This window comes from Artemia sp. Qi Xiang Cuo, chromosome 18, assembly GCF_049724085.1.
Source record: "Artemia sp. Qi Xiang Cuo chromosome 18, ASM4972408v1, whole genome shotgun sequence".
In the NCBI taxonomy this organism is placed as follows: Eukaryota; Metazoa; Arthropoda; class Branchiopoda; order Anostraca; family Artemiidae; genus Artemia; species Artemia sp. Qi Xiang Cuo.
Genome location: NC_142811.1, coordinates 12535155 through 12552796, shown reverse-complemented (window position 1 = coordinate 12552796; position 17642 = coordinate 12535155). Strand labels below are relative to the sequence as shown.

General features: G+C 34.2%; 1 protein-coding gene across 1 annotated transcript in view; it reads left to right on the top strand.

Annotated features, from left to right (window-relative positions):
- The window catches only part of ScsbetaA (Succinyl-coenzyme A synthetase beta subunit, ADP-forming), a 101870-nt gene that overhangs the window by 79802 nt on the left and 4426 nt on the right, over positions 1-17642 (top strand). Inside the window, exon 6 of the mRNA XM_089104120.1 lies at positions 13060-13179. Within this exon, the coding sequence (XP_088960246.1) occupies positions 13060-13179 (120 nt within the window). The remainder of the gene's footprint in view (positions 1-13059; positions 13180-17642) is intronic.

Sequence of the window (17642 nt, the reverse complement as noted above, 5' to 3'; positions counted from 1 at the left end):
TTACTCCTGAAATTAAAATAAAAAATCAATCTCATTTATTTCTTATTTTTATTCAAGACTCCCTGCTTAATTGTAGTCTAATTCATCACTATTTCACTATCATTTCCTTTAATCTACTACCTATCTAACTTACCTCTTACTCGGCATTCTATAGATTTCTACCTTTATCAATTTCCCCATTCATACGGTTCTCCATCCATTAGTTTACGATACAACAATTTCAAAATTCACATTCTAGTTACCCACGGCGGCAAGGGGCTGCTCCCATTCATTAGGCCTATAACATATAAAATACAAATTTATAATACGTATACATTTTTGAACTTTAAAATACTTTCTCGGAAACTATTAAGTCGAAAACGGTTTTAAGCGGCTTTCACACTGCCTGTATAATTTTATGTACTAAGTATAAAAAAAGTTACGTTGTGTTATGTATAATGTGTCATACTTAAACAAGTCCTAACGTTATGCTAACGTGAAAAAAAAATCCATAAAACCATCGTAGGCATCGTTTTAAATCTTCAAAATCATTTTAAGCAAGCTATTTGTGGATTAAAAGTGGGAAATGGAGATGGAGGTAAGTTCTCACCAAGGGTGAATGGCTTTCTAGGAAAGTTTATCAATTAGTTTTCAAAATTTATTCATTGCTTATCCAGAAATTTCATTTTGTAGCTGCTATGTTGACTTTTCTAAAACGTAACATAAGCTTGTGTAACGGAAAATTTTATGCAGAACTTGAGTCTAGTTCGCAGAGCCTACGCTACGGACAAAATTTGCTCCGTAAAACGCTTAACGTAGCGCAAAGTCTTAAATTATGCCAAAACGCGTAGGTTCAACAGCGTAGGGAAAAAGCACCATTAAGGTAAAATATCAGCAATAATAGATATTTTTAAAAGCCATTTTGTTAAAAATAGTCAAAAGGTCTACTAATTATGCCTCCGGGGATGCCAAGCCCCTCAATACTCCCGATGCAAGTAATATAAATCATTAAATTTGTCAATGTTTTACTTGCAGAATTTACCATAGAAAAAGATGGGAACGTTTGATCCTGGGTGGGTCCGAAAAGGTTAAAAATATTTAGGGAATTGTACTATATGGCTCATTTCTCACTGTCATTTTCACTTGATTTGGGAAAATTGGCTCCAACTCCCAATCCCCCAGGATTTACACGAAACACGCCACTGTTGAGGAGTATATTTATCTAAATCAAATGACACTGTATACATCTGAATGGCTTTTCTATCAAAATGGTTTTTCTGCAATATCTTAGAAACGGCACCAAAAAAGCACCAAAAAGCCCCATTGCAGTGAAAATTTACCATTAAGGTAAAATATGAGTTACCGGGCAGTAAATAATTTATGTACTTGTGACTTTAAATAAAAATATGCTAGTTTACAGTACTAAAATCTCAAAAATCTTTCATCTCAAAGCTCACACATTGAGGAATATAAAAATATTTTAATGCTATTGTTTGATTTTGATTGCCCCGAAGTAGATATCACCAATGTCCAGTATACCGGACAACAGCCAGCTCTCATTTTAGTGTTTTGTTTAATTGTAGATGGAATACACCATCCCATCAGTACCCATAACCATACACATACCCATCAGTTGATTGACAGTGCTTTTTGACACTTTTCGTGTGGGTGGCTCCATTGCGGATTTGACAACTTTTCTTACAAATGCCAAGTTTTCTTTCAATTTCAAAATCAATGTGTATTTTATCTTGATACCTGTCATGTACAAAAAAAAATGTTATGCGAAAGGGTGGGGGGGGATGCTGAAAAGCGCAAAAATTACGTAGTCTGTAAAATTACGGGTAAGCTGCGAAAATCTTTAGTTTTAGGATCAGACTCCACCCGCCCCTATTATTAATGTTTCTCACTTATAGAAACATAACTTATCACTCTTCGTTTGCTGAAGATATGTCTTTCAAGTGTGTTTATCTTGATGCTCAAGTTCCCTATTATTTTCTCTTGTATCAAGAAGATTTGGTTCATGACAAATTAGGACTATGTGTTTTCCTGTAGCTGGGGATATGCCATGAAATTATCCCTATTATTCTCCTTCATCTTGGAGAATTATTTCGAAAGCAACAGGGAAACATCCCTTGAATATAAAGTAGCTGAATTTAATGTCAATTTTATTATTGTACCTTCCATTAACAAACTTTTGAAACATTATCATAGATACAAAAGGGACTGGGGGCATCCCCGCTGGACTGGGGGAATCCATGGACATATCAGTGTAAATACGTTCTTTACGCTAAAATTCAAATTTTGTTCCAATTCTTTAAAAATGACCTCTTAATCACGAAGGCCGTTAATTACAATAAATAGCTCTGATAAAAGTACAAAAAAAACTTTAGTGTAAAAAGCGAGGTAATGATAATTGGACGAACCTAATCATATACGTAATAATTTCTGTTCGTTTTAAGTTTTGATGTTGCTCCTTACTTCCAATTGAAACAATTGTTGCTTTTTTTAATTTAACTTCTGATCGTTTGCTTAAATAATGCTGGGAAATTCGGCGCCCCCTTCGTAGCAATGTCCCTTCTGCCATGAAAACTTCCTCCATGGAAAGATCCTCCCACGTTTCCCCTGACCCCCCCCCCCCAAAAAAAATACCAGCCCCCCCCTGAAAACTTCTGTATACTTCCCAATAACCAATACTATATGTAAACATTGGGCAAAGTCATAACTTGCAGACCTTCCCCGGGAGACTGTGGGGGATTAAGTCATCCTCAAAGACGTAGTTGTTGTATTTTTTTACCATGCTGGACAAAATAGCTATTTCAAAATTTTAATCGGGGGACTGGGAAAAACATGAGTGTGGGAGGTGGCCTAGTTGCCCTTCATTTTTCTAGTCACTTAAAAAGGGCACTAGAACGTTTAATTTCCGTTTGAATGAGCCCTCTCGCTATATTCTAGGACCACTGGGTCGATACAATAATAAAAATAAACACACACCCGTGATCTTTCTTCTGGCAAAAAAAAAAATACAAAATTCCACATTTTTGCAGATAGGAGCTTGAAACCTCCTTGGAAAGGTTCTGTGAGACACTGAATCTGATGGTGTGATTTTCATAAAATGTGTGATTGTGTGAGTTCTATGACTTTTAGGAGGTGTTTCCCCCTTTTTTCGAAAATAAGACAACTGTGATGCTATTCACCAAAGCTGGTTTCAAGATCAATAACCGAAATTGAACGATTTAGTCTCTTTACAGAAGACTTACAGTCAAATATCTTGTTTTGTTTGTTTTTTTGTTGTTTTTTTTTTCGGCTTTTTTCGTGGGGGACACTGTTCGAAAGTATGATAAAAATCAAAGATTAGTTGTTTTTTCTATGCTTTTTGCATACTAAATTATCATCGCTTTTGTTAAAGGATTAAATTATCGTATAAAGTTACAAAAAGTATTAGCTAAAGTCTTTCTGTAAGGAATTGCAGGCATTTGCTATTAGTTTTTTAGAAATTACCCCGAGTCTGATTTAGATTAAACAAATTTTAGATAACATTTTAGCTTCTTTCTGGTAACCACATGCTTTTCTTTTTCTCCTATTTTCAAGAAATTAATGTCCTGATTCCCATCTAATCCATACAAGTGTTCTCTTTTTCCATTTCTCTCTGCTTGATTGAACTAAATCTCGCTGTGACTTTCAAAGTAACAAAAAAGAAAGTCCCTCGAAATTGAACCTCTAACTTGAATGAATACAAGGGATTACTGCTGTGGTCATCTGAGCAAAAAAATGTAAGAGGTTTCCTAGACAGTTAGCTATGAGACTCGACTGGGATGGATTAGACGCTGTTTGTGTTTTTTTTTTTGTTTTTTTTTTTTCTATAGTACCTAGGACTTTAAAATAAAAACATCTTGCCCTGTGATCTTAGGTTTATTTATACCTGAAAACCGAGATCTTGTTTAATATTTTTCTTTTGGCTTACTAAAAATTCTGGAGGTTTTAGGGAAGTATTAAATTTTGGTCAGTTTTGCCACATAGAATCGTGAAAATAAATAAGAAAACTTAATATGGGGAAAACTATAAATAAGAAATTATGGAAAACAATTGAACTCCTAATTTTTTGCATTTTTGTAATGGTTGGTTGTATGAGTTTTCACTTAACCCATCCTGGCAAATATATTTCATTTTCACTGCCATGGCATTTTAAGTTTCGTGCGAAGATCGTGTAAATTGAGCAGATTTATATACCCTGTCTAAAACATATCTCTGTGCAAGAAGTTGCAATCACCGTCGCAAGTAATCGCAGTCGTAAGTAGTCGCAGTCACAAGCAGTCGTATTCAATATCACAAGTAGTTGTTTGCATTACTTTCTCCGGGGACAGCGGGGGGCTTGGCATTCTCGGGGGCTTAATTGGTAGGCCTTTTGACTATTTTTAACAAAATGGCTTTTCAAAATATCTATCAGTGCTAATATTTTATCTTAATGGTGCTTTTTCACTACGTCGTAGAATTTTTCCCACTGGCATAACTTAAGACATTATACTACGTTGTGTGTTTTACGAAGCAAATTTTGTCCATGGTATAGGCATTGCCAAATAGACTAGAGATCTGCATAGAATTTTCCGTTACTCAAGCTTATTTTACGTTTTATAAAAGTCAACATAGCAGTAACAAAATGGAACTCCTCTGACTGAACATTTACACAGTCTCTGAATGTGTATATATTCACGGACATTTACACAGTTAGACATATACAAATCGAAACTGTGAGGATATATTATATTTTTGCTTGATGCCATTGTGGCCCCCTTCGCGCCAAAATTTTTTTTTGCGGCACAAAGGGTTAAAAATCTACACTTTGCTGTGGCTAGATCTGAAACTTGTAGGCTGTATATATATCTTGTCAATAATTATCATCCGGTTGGCCTTTTTTTCACTCAATAGTGTTTTGGCTCAATTCAGGCCAAACATTCTGTTCTGTAGTACAAAACGGCAGAAATCAGCGATTTTCTGATGCACTTTCTCCTTTGTTACTTAAGAAAAGAACTATAACTTCTAATTTCTGCTGGAATGTGTCCTCTTCACATATTCTACGACCCGCTACTTGTACTACCCGTACTACAATATGATCACCTGTGGGTAAATATGTTCCTGTTATTTATTCCCTGGAGGAAAAGGCCACATTTCATACTTTTGCACATAGGAGCTTGAAATTTCCGCCTTAGGGTCCTCGGCCATGTTGAATGTGAAACTTCATTTTTCATCAAGATATACTTGTCAAAACTCCGTTTTCATAAGTATTTTTATCAAACTCCTTTTTTTAAATTTAAGCTACCGCACAATTAGCTAGAGTTGCTCCTTAATTACAGTATTTTACCACTAACTGTTCAATAATCACCACCTTGTCTGCCCCTTGACTGCTCTTTTGGTAAAATGTTGTTTTGGACTGCACGTTCATGGTGCTAGACAATCAAACGGTTCGTGGTAACGAACTGTTAAGGAGTGACCCGGCTCAATGGTAACCGAAACCCTTAAAAATGGAATTTTGATACCAATTGATACATCAAAAGAATCAAATTTTTATACTGATTTCAAATATTTAAACTTTACCAAATTCAGTATTGCTCGTCAAAAGTTGAGAGCCTACGAAAATTTGGCTGAGTTTCGAAAAAAGGAGGAAAGACCCCTTAAAAATTGTAGAACCTTAATGGAAATTACTCCATCCTATTCAGCGTGTAAGACAACCCTGTTGTAGAGATTTCAAGCACCTATTTACAAAAATGTGGAATTTTGCATTTTTTGCCAGAGGAAAGGTCACGGATGCGTGTTTATTTGTTTTTTTGTTTTTTTTGTTTTTTTTTTCAGGGGTGATCGTATCGACCCAGTGGTCCTAGAATATCGTGAGAGGGCTCATCGGAACAGAAATTAAAAGTTCTAGTGCCCTTTTTAAGTGACCAAAAAAATGGAGGGCAACTAGGCCCCCTCCCACGCTCATTTTTTTTTCCCAAAGTCACCCGATCAAAATTTTGACATAGCCATTTTGTTCAGCATGGTCGAAAATATGATAACTTTGTCTTTTAGGATGACTTAATCCCCCGACGTCCCCGGGGGGAGGGCTGAAAGTTATGAACTTTACCCCATGTTAACTTATAGTATTGGTTATTGGGAAGTATACAGACGTTTTCAGGGGGGATTTTTTCTGGTAGGTGGGGGGGTGGGTCGGGGTTTATATGGGAGGATCTTTCCATGGGTGAAGGGACATTGCTATGAAGGGGGTGAAGGATTTCCCAGCATTATTAAAGAAAGAGATCAGAAATTAAATAAAAAAACATCAAACATCAAAACTTAAAACGAACATAAAATATTACGTATGTGTTTGGGTTCACCCCCTAGTCAATACCTCGCTGTTTAAGCCAAAGATTTTTTTAGTACTTTCATAAGAGCTATTTATTCTAATTAACGGCATTCGTGATAAAGGTGTCATTTTTAAAGAATCGGAACAAAACTCAAACTTTAGCTAAAAGAACAAGGGATTTACTAGGGTGCGACCCCCCTAAGATACGTATTAAAAATCTATGAATACAGAAGTTCGTTACGTAAGTTAATACGTAAGTTACGTATATTTATTACTAATAAAAACGTTCGTAAATAAAATTAAACGAGTTTCGAGAAAGCCATTAAACCAAATAAAAGTAAAATTAATATGCAAATTTTGTTTTAATTATTCATGTACGGTGAGCCAAAATCAAAACCTGTATTAATTGAAAAAAGTTCAAAAATTAAATAAAAAAACAAGTTTTTTTAACTGAAATTAAGGAACGACGTTAAAACTTAAAACGAACAGAAATTATTCCTTAAATGAAAGGGGCTGTCCCCTCCTCAACGTCTCGCTCTTTACGCTAAAGTTTGACTTTCTCACAGCTATATTTTTTAAACAATAAAAAACTTTAGCGTAAGGAGCGAGATGTTGAGGAGGGGATAGCCCCTTTCATATACGGAATAATTTCTGTTCGTTTTAAGTTTTAACGTCGCTCCTTACTTTCAGTTAAAAAAACTTTTTTTTTTATTTAATCGTACAATGGTATGATCTCACTCATGTATTCAATTGTTATATCATAAATAATGGAAGAAGTTCTTTTCCTTTTTGGATTTTCTTTTTTTTTCTCTTCCATTTCATTTTTTTCTGTTCTTCCTTTACTCAGTGTTTTGTCTGTTTGTTTTTACTTTTTTCTTTTTTGGTGGTGCTGACTGTTTTTCCTTGGTAATGGACAATCATGTAAGGGTACGCTCTCATTCATGTACTCAATTATTGTTGCATAAATGATTGAGGAAGTTCTTCTCCTTTCTGGATTCCTCTTTTTCTATTCCTCCTTTACTCTTTTTTTTCGGATTTTACCGTTTTTCCCTGGTGATACACAATCATGTAAGGGTATGATCTCACTCATGTTTTCAATTGCTGTAGCATAAATAATGAAGGAAGTTGTTTTCCTTTTTGGATTTTCTTTTTTTCTATTCCATTTCATTTTTTTCTGTTCTTCCTTTACTCAGTGTTTTGTCTGTTTGATTTTACTTTTTCTTTTTTGATGGTGATGAATGTTTTTCCTTGGTAATGGACAATCATGTAAGGGTACGCTCTCATTCATGTAAACAATTATTGTTGCATAAATGATTGAGGAAGTTCTTCTTCTTCCTGGATTCTTCTTTTCCTATTCCTCCTTTACTTTTTTTTCGAATTTGACTGTTTTTCCCTGGTGATGCATAATCATGTAAGGGTATGCTCTCATTCATGTACACAATTATTGTCGCATAAATGATTGAGGAAGTTCTTCTTCTTCCTGGATTACTCTTTTCCTACTCCTCCTTTACTCTCTTTTTTCGGATTTAATTGTTTTCCCTGGTGATACACAATCATGTAAGGGTAGGATCTCACTCATGTATTCAATTGCTGTAGCATAAATAATGAATGAAGTTGTTTTCCTTTTTGGATTTTCTTTTTTTTCTATTCCATTTCATTTTTTCTGTTCTTCCTTTACTCAGTGTTTTGTCTGTTTGTTTTTACTTTTTTCTTTTTTGGTGGTGCTGACTGTTTTTCCTTGGTAATGGACAATCATGTAAGGGTACGCTCTCATTCATGTACTCAATTATTGTTGCATAAATGATTGAGGAAATTCTTCTTGTTCCTGGATTCCTCTTTTTTTATTCCTCCTTTACTTTTTTTTCGGATTTAACTGTTTTTCCCTGGTGATGTATAATCATGTAAGGGTATTATCTCACTCATGTATTCAATTGCTGTAGCATAAATAATTAAGGAAGTTGTTTCACTTTTTGGATTTTCTTTTTTTTTTTTATTCTATTTCATTTTTTTCTGTTCTTCCTTTAATCGGTGTTCTGTCTGCTTGTTTTTACCTTTTTATTTTTTGTTGGTGCTGAATGTTTTTCCCTGGTGATGGATAATCATGTAAGGGTGCGCTCTCATTCATGTACACAATTATTGTCGCATAAATGATTGAGGAAATTCTTCTTCTTCCTGGATTACTCTTTTCATATTCCTACTTTTCTCTTTTTTGTCGGATTTGACTGTTTTTCCCTGGTGATGCACAATCATGTAATCATTTGGTCATGTATTCAATTGCTGTAGCATAAATAATTAACGACGTTGGGTTTCGTTTCTATTTCAATTTTTTCTGTTCTTCCTTTATTATGTGTTATGTATGCGTGGTTTTACTTTTTTTTTCTTTTTGTTGGTGCTGACTGTTTTTACTTAGTAATTGACAATAATGTAAGGGTACGCTCTCATTCATGTACACACTTATTGTTGCATAAATGATTGAGGAAATTCTTCTTGTTCCTGGATTCCTCTTTTTTTATTCCTCCTTTACTTTTTTTTCGGATTTTACTGTTTTTCCCTGGTGATGTATAATCATGTAAGGGTATTATCTCACTCATGTATTCAATTGCTGTAGCATAAATAATTAAGGAAGTTGTTTCACTTTTTGGATTTTCTTTTTTTTTCTATTCTATTTCATTTTTTTCTGTTCTTCCTTTACTCGGTGTTCTGTCTGCTTGTTTTTACCTTATTTTTTTGTTGGTGCTGAATGTTTTTCCTTAGTAATGGATAATCATGTAAGGGTGCGCTCTTATTCATGTACACAATTATTGTCGCATAAATGATTGAGGAAGTTCTTATTCTTCCTGGATTACTCTTTTCCTATTCCTCCTTTTCTCTTTTTTTGTCGGATTTGACTGTTTTTCCATGGTGATGCACAATCATGTAATCAATTGGTCATGTATTCAATTGCTGTAGCATAAATAATTAACGACGTGGGGTTTCGTTTGTAGTTCAATTTTTTCTGTTCTTCCTTTATTATGTGTTCTGTATGCGTGGTTTTACTTTTTTTTTCTTTTTGTTGGTGCTGACAGTTTTTACTTATTCATTTATAATAATGTAATGGTAATCTCTCATTCATGTACACAATTATTGTTGCATAAATGATTGAGGAAATTCTTCTTCTTCCTGGATTACTCTTTTCCTATTCCTCCATGTCTCTTTTTTGTCGGATTTGACTGTTTTTCCCTGGTGATGCACAATCATGTAATCAATTGGTCATGTATTCACTTGCTGTAGCATAAATAATTAACGAAGTTGTGTTTAGTTTGTGTTTAATTTTTTTCTGTTCTTCCTTTATTCGGTGTTCTGTCTGCTTGTTTTTAGTTTTTTTTTCTTTTTTGTTGGTGCTGACTGTTTTTCCCTGGTGATGGATAATCATGTAAGGGTACGCTCTCATTCATGTACACAATTATTGTTGCATAAATGATTGAGGAAGTTCTTCTTCTTCCTGGATTACTCTTTTCCTATTCCTCCTTTTCTCTTTTTTGTCGGATTTGACTGTTTTTCCCTGGTGATGCACAATCATGTAATCAATTGCTCATGTATTCAATTGCTGTAGCATAAATAATTAAGGAAGTTGTTTTTCTTTTTGGATCTTCTTTTTTTTTATTTCATTTTTTTCTGTTCTTCCTTTATTCGGTGTTCTGTCTGCTTGTTTTTACTTTTTTTTTCTTTTTTGTTGGTGCTGACTGTTTTTCCTTAGTAATTGATAATCATGTAAGGGTACGCTCTTATTCATGTACACACTTATTGTTGCATAAATGATTGAGGAAGTTCTTCTTCTTCCTGGATTCCTCTTTTCCTATTCCTCCTTTTCTCTTTTTTGTCGGATTTGACTGTTTTTCCCTGGTGATGCACAATCATGTAATCAATTGCTCATGTATTCAATTGCTGTAGCATAAATAATTAAGGAAGTTGTTTTTCTTTTTTTGGATCTTCTTTTTTTTCTTTTCTATTTCATTTTTCTCTGTTCTTCCTTTATTCGGTGTTCTGTCTCCTTGTTTTTACTTTTTTCTTTTTTGTTTGTGCTGAATGTTTTTCCTTAGTAATGGACAATCATGTAAGGGTGCGCTCTCATTCATGTACACAATTATTGTTGCATAAATGATTGAGGAAGTTCTTCTTCTTCCTGGATTACTCTTTTCCTATTCCTCCTTTTCTCTTTTTTGTCGGATTTGACTGTTTTTCCCTGGTGATGCACAATCATGTAATCAATTGCTCATGTATTCAATTGCTGTAGCATAAATAATGAAGGAAGTTGTTTTTCTTTTTGGATCTTCTTTTTTTTTATTTCATTTTTTTCTGTTCTTCCTTTATTCGGTGTTCTGTCTCCTTGTTTTTACTTTTTTCTTTTTTGTTGGTGCTGAATGTTTTTCCTTAGTAATGTACAATCATGTAAGGGTACGCTCTCATTCATGTACACAATTATTGTTGCATAAATGATTGAGGAAATTCTTCTTCTTCCTGGATTACTCTTTTCCTATTCCTCCTTTTCTCTTTTTTGTCGGATTTGACTGTTTTTCCCTGGTGATGCACAATCATGTAATCAATTGGTCATGTATTCAATTGCTGTAGCATAAATAATTAAGGAAGTTGTTTTTCTTTTTTGGATATTATTTTTTTTTTTTCTATTTCATTTTTTTATGTTCTTCCTTTATTCGGGGTTCTGTCTCCTTGTTTTTACTTTTTTCATTTTTGTTGGTAGCATAAATAATTAAGGAAGTTGTTTTCCTTTTTGGATTTTCTTTTTTTTTCTATTCTGTTTCATTTTTTTCTGTTCTTCCTTTACTCGGTGTTCTGTCTGCTTGTTTTTACTTTTTTCTTCTTTTTTGTTGGTGCTGAATGTTTTTCCTTAGTAATGGACAATCATGTAAGGGTACGCTCTCATTCATGTAAACAATTATTGTTGCATAAATGATTGAGGAAGTTCTTCTTCTTCATGGATTTCTCTTTTCCTATTCCTCCTTTTCTCTTTTTTTGTCGGATTTGACTGTTTTTCCCTGGTGATGCACAATCATGTAATCAATTGCTCATGTATTCAATTGCTGTAGCATAAATAATTAAGGAAGTTGTTTTTCTTTTTGGATCTTCTTTTTTTTCTTTTCTATTTCATTTTTCTCTGTTCTTCCTTTATTCGGTGTTCTGTCTCCTTGTTTTTATTTTTTTCTTTTTTGTTGGTGCTGAATGTTTTTCCTTAGTAATGGATAATCATGTAAGGGTGCGCTCTTATTCATGTACACAATTATTGTTGCATAAATGATTGAGGAAATTCTTCTTCTTCCTGGATTACTCTTTTCCTATTCCTCCTTTTCTCTTTTTTGTCGGATTTGACTGTTTTTCCCTGGTGATGCACAATCATGTAATCAATTGGTCATGTATTCAATTGCTGTAGCATAAATAATGAAGGAAATTGTTTTTCTTTTTGGATCTTCTTTTTTTCTTTTCTATTTCATTTTTTTCTGTTCTTCCTTTATTCGGTGTTCTGTCTGCTTGTTTTTACTTTTTTCATTTTTGTTGGTAGCATAAATAATTAAGGAAGTTGTTTTCCTTTTTGGATTTTCTTTTTTTTTCTATTCTGTTTCATTTTTTTTCTATTCTGTTTCATTTTTTTCTGTTCTTCCTTTACTCGGTGTTCTGTCTGCTTGTTTTTACTTTTTTTTTCTTTTTTGTTGGTGCTGACTGTTTTTCCTTAGTAATGGACAATCATGTAAGGGTACGCTCTCATTCATGTACACAATTATTGTTGCATAAATGATTGAGGAAGTTCTTCTTCTTTCTGGATTCCTCTTTTCTTATTCCTCCTTTACTCTTTTTTTTTCGGATTTAACTGTTTTTCCCTGGTGATACACAATCATGTAAGGGTAGGATCTCACTCATGTATTCAATTGCTGTAGCATAAATAATGAAGGAAGTTGTTTTCCTTTTTGGATTTTCTTTTTTTCTATTCTATTTCATTTTTTTCTGTTCTTCCTTTACTCGGTGTTCTGTCTGCTTGTTTTTACCTTTTTCTTTTTTGTTGGTGCTGACTGTTTTTCCTTAGTAAGGGTACGCTCTCATTCATGTACACAATTATTGTTGCATAAATGATTGAGGAAGTTCTTCTTCTTTCTGGATTCCTCTTTTCCTATTCCTCCTTTACTCTTTTTTTTCGGATTTGACTGTTTTACCCTGGTGATGCACTATCATGTAAGGGTATGATCTCACTCATGTATTCAATTGCTGTAGCATAAATAATGAAGGAAGTTGTTTTCCTTTTTGGATTTTCTTTTTTTCTATTTGAGTTTTTTCTGTTCTTCCTTTACTGAGTGTTTTGTCTGCTTGTTTTTACTTTTTTCTGTTTTGTTGGTGCTGACGGTTTTTCCTTGGTGAATGAGGATCATTTAAGGGTACGTTCTCATTCAAGTACACACTTTTTGTTGTGTAAATGACGGAAGAAACTCTTCTTCTTTCTTGATTCCTCTTTTTCTATTCCTCCTTTAGTCTGTGTTTTTTTTGTTTTGCCTGTTTTTCCCTGGTGTTCGACAATCATTTAAGGTTACAGTATCATTCGTGTACGTACTTGTTATAGCATAAGTAATGGAAGAAGTGCTTTCCTTTTTGGATTCCAATTTTTTTCTCCTCTTCTCATTTTTGTATTTTTTATTTTTTTCAAATCTTGACATTTGCTATCTAACTGTTTAAATATACTGGCTGATGTAATTTAATTATTCAAGGTACATGCTATCTTAGTTAATATCTTTGGTGGTATCATGCGATGCGATGTTATCGCTCACGGTATTATTGCTGCTGCTCAAGAATTGAACTTGAAGATACCCATTGTGTGCCGGCTGCAGGTAAGGCCTTTTTTTATTGCACTGCAACGATCTGCCGGGTTTGTCTTTTTATTCACTGTCGGTGACCTTACGGGACGTTGACTCTTTTTTTAAGAAGAATGTAATAATGCATTAGATTAACAATTCCAAGTTCGAGTAGGATACGCCTCTTGATTTCTTTGTTGCCAGCAATCGACACTGCAGTGCCATAAACTTGCATGGTATATGTCTGGTTTATAGTTTGTTTTGCGGACGGCCAACCATCATGTAAGAAGAGGGGGGATTACACCTCTCCGGGGGCTGGTCTAAATAAAAGCTAACACTTTCCAGAGTTTATGTTGCTTCAATCAAGATAAAGAACGTTTAATGACGTTATACTTACTTTTAAGCAATGATGCGATAACTCTCAAAGAGGGCTAGAACTTTTAATTTCTTTGTCATGTTTTACACTTAGCTGAAATTGAAGCAATTGAATACATGTTTATTATCGTTTTATTCTTTTTTTGCTGGTCTTATTTGAAGAGACAAAATCATATATATATATATATATATATATATATATATATATATTTATATATATATTTTATATATATATATATATATATATATATATAACAAGAGTTTTATTATTAATAAAATTATAGAAACATACTCAAAATTGAAGATGTAAGAGCAAATGGTCATATGAAGAAAAATCCTTCAAACGCACCGTCATTAATCATAAGCTCTGTAGGAAAAATAGAAAAAGGGTTTTATTTTGAATATATAAAAAGTCTTCAAAGCTCTGTTTTTCCTATATATATATATATATATATATATATATATATATATATATATATATATATATATATATATATATATATATATATATATATTTCAATGATGTCTTTTGTTATATCGTTTGCTTTTAATAAGTTTCAGTTTCCTGATCCTAAATTGAGAAGATCATTTTGATTTCGGACTGAGTAGTGCATGTATCTTTAATTTTATTTTAATTAAATTTTTTATATAATCTTACTTGATTTAACTCCTTTGTATCGTTTAAATTATGTTTTCTACCTTCTTCCCAAACTAGTTTTAAATGTTAGAGCAATGTATATTGTATTATTTCTAAGACTCCATTTTTCTAAATTTTTCCTTGGGAAAATGTGGAACATTACTTTCCGTTGCGACGGATATAGCTAAGAAACTTTTGGCACAAGTATACTTAATTATTCTAAAAAGACACTGATGCAATTTTTCAAGTTGAATCTTGATTTTACTGTTAAAAAGAATATTAAGGAATTAATATAAAATTCAAAAGACTAATGTGTCGTATAAAATCAAAACACTTTATGTGCCATCATAATTTTTAGGCGAAGCTGTTTAATAATTAGTACTTCATATTGTTTTCTAAAGTAGGGCTTGGGAGGGAGACATCTAGATTTCTTCTAGGATGTCACAAGTTGATAAGTTGACTCACTTGACTTAAGGATCCTGCCGCGTGATGTGTATGGCGTAAGGTGCCTAACAAATGCTCCTCCATGTGGACCGATCTGCTGCTATGTGGGGGGCTCATCAGCAGTAATGTTGACGATGTTGAGAAACTTCTATAGGCTGTTCTTTCACCTGGTCCGAGGTATACAACTGGATCAATAACTGTTATATTGAGTCGAGACTCTTTTAAAAGTTCCAACTTCCACTAATTCATTAAATCAGCTTACACAAATAGGGTTTTTCGAGTTTTTACTTAGACCCGATAAACTTTTAGTCATTACATCTTAGTACAATTATAATTCCATATTTGTAGTTTTGCCTTTAGGTGTTTTAGTAGGTTCTTTGAACTTTTTTATTTTATATGGGCCCTTAAGAGAGTTAACTACACTGCCCTTAAGAGAGTTAACTACAAGCCTATGCTAGGTAAAGAACCAAAAATGCATTTGCTTTCTAAAGCTTGTTATTCAACCCTGGTGAAAAAGAGAGGGGTTGACTTCATTTGATCCGACTAAGTACTTAACTAAGGTAATCGCTTCTCAAATGCGAGTGTATTTTGGACACAAACGTGGCCAATACAGACTTCGACTAAAATGTTGTCTATGGCCTTTTAGTCTGTGTCGAGCCTTAATTTTTTGTCAACAATCCATAAATCAACTACGGTTTAATTTTTTAAACGTGTTAAAAGTTTAAATTTTATGTTTAAGAAAAGTTTTAAATAATCATCCAAATAAGAAGCATAGCTATGGTATATTCGTACCATGGGTAAAAGCCTAAAAGTAAGGGTTCAGTCATTGAAATATTTAAAAAAGTTTTTTTTTAAGTTTGTGTCAACTTGCCCCGTGCAAAAAAAAAATTGTTGCTTCGTTTTTATAACATAGCAAAAAACTTTGCTTTTATTTTTTTTTATTTTTTTTGGTTTACCATCAAATGATTTCATGGATGTTCTCTAAAAATGAGTATTGATGCCCAAAATTTGCCTTGTGAATTTTGCCTCATTTGCCTTTTCTGATCCTATATTAGCTTTATTGATAATTAATTTTTTCATTTAAATTTTTTGTGAAGTCAGTTTTTTTACGTCTCTTGAAAAGCACGAACTGTTCAACAAGTCATGTTCAAGCAAAAGTGCAAACACGAAAGAGCAAACGCGAAAAAACTTTTCCGTGAGAGGCTTAGTTTATTAAAATAATAAAAAAAAATCCTGGAAACACGAAAGAGCAAACGCGAAAAAACGTTTTCCGTGAGAGGCTTAGTTTATTAAAATAAAAAAAAAATCCTGGAAACACGAAAGTGCAAACACAAAAAAGAAAATTTTTTAGACGGTTAGTGCATTAAAATCAAGTTCAGCAGTAAATTTACATTTTCATTTTTTTTCTGCTCTTTAAACGTGATCAAATTTGTCGGGAGTGGGTTTTCTCTTGTGCAATAGTGAAGCCTCTTCTGATTTCTCCCATTTGCTTTCACTGTCCCGTCACCTTAACCTAAGGCCTATCAACTGTAGAATATACGATTCTTATATCTTTCCTTGCCCTTTAGCCCCTCTTTTTCATCAATGGGGACTGCCGTTCGCCATCTTCACAATTGTAATTTAATTTTCAATTGCCCTAGAGGATATAGCCGTCCTAGCCGAGTGGATTGGTGAGCTGGATTTAGGATTCTTTGTCCGAGAGGGCGAGGGTTCGAATCCTAGGGTACCCAATTATTTGGTTTGGGACGAGTGTCATTGGTGTGACTCTGTAAGTTCAACAAGAGTCCACTCAGCTGTAAATGGGTACGTGGAGAAGTTTCGGCAAGGCAAACAGAACGGGTGTGCGAAAGCACAGGATGGTTGGCCCCCAACCCCCCATTGCACTTTCTGGCTGAAAGGCCAAGAAACGGAGATCAGCACCGCCGCTACGGGACTGTGAAGTCCAATGCCGTATTCTTTACATTTTTACCTAGAGGATATATCATCTGCGAACTATATACCAGCATCCTAAAAAAAATATAGAAAAACTTTAACAGGATTTTTCTGGGGATGGCTTAAAAAGTTTTTTTGTGCTTTCGAAAAGCTGGAAAGCTCTGTTGTGCTAAAAAAAAAAAAAAAAAAACTACGAAACTTTATAAAGTTTAGCAGGATTTTTGTAGGGAAGGAAACAGAATTTAGTTGCCTAGAAATTTTTTTCTGCTTTCTTAATAATATTATTGATTGATTGGACCTCCAAAAAATCCATAAAGTCAGAAAACAGGATCGAACTAACCAGCGGTGAGAAAGTCGGGGATACTGAATACAAAGACGATGGTACACTCCTAGCCGAATCAACCGTCCTAGCCATGGACATGTCGCTGAGAGTGGCAAATAGTGCTAGCCTGGCAAACCTGGCCATGCAAAAAATCAAGTACCTGTCTACGGATAGTAATTCGTCTGTCACTTTAAATGGACAACAGCTTGAACAAGTAGAAGAATTGCGGTATCTCGTGTCACTGCATGATTTCAAGAGCGGAGCCTCGAACAAAATCACGGCTGGAGCATTTTCGGCCAACTAAGAAAGTCCGAGTCTGTTTTCTGGTGGATTCGCTCCATTCTGCTATATGGATATGAAACCTGGCCGCTAAAGGCAGAAGTAGAATGTTCACTTGAAATCCTTGATTGAAAGTGCCTTAGAGCTATTTGCCGCCTCATGATTAGCCAAAGATTAAGCAACGAGCATCTAATGCAAATATGTAATCAGAAGCATTCATTTTCCGCTATCATCAAGATCAGAAGGCTCGTATAGTTCGGACACGTCGTACGGGTCCCAAGCGAGTACGTGACCCGCCAGTACCTCGAATTGAAGCCTCCTTCCCAGTAGAAGAAAGTAAGAAGTTTAAGCTGAAACCTGACATGCCACACTGAATAAAAACCTTAAGCCTTTGGTTGAATTCCACCAGCACGGACGAAAATGGGACAAGTCATGGTTGGAATCCACCCGCCCCCAAATAGTACATAGAAGACAATGGCAGAATGTGATCGAGCGTATTCTCGGTGCTGA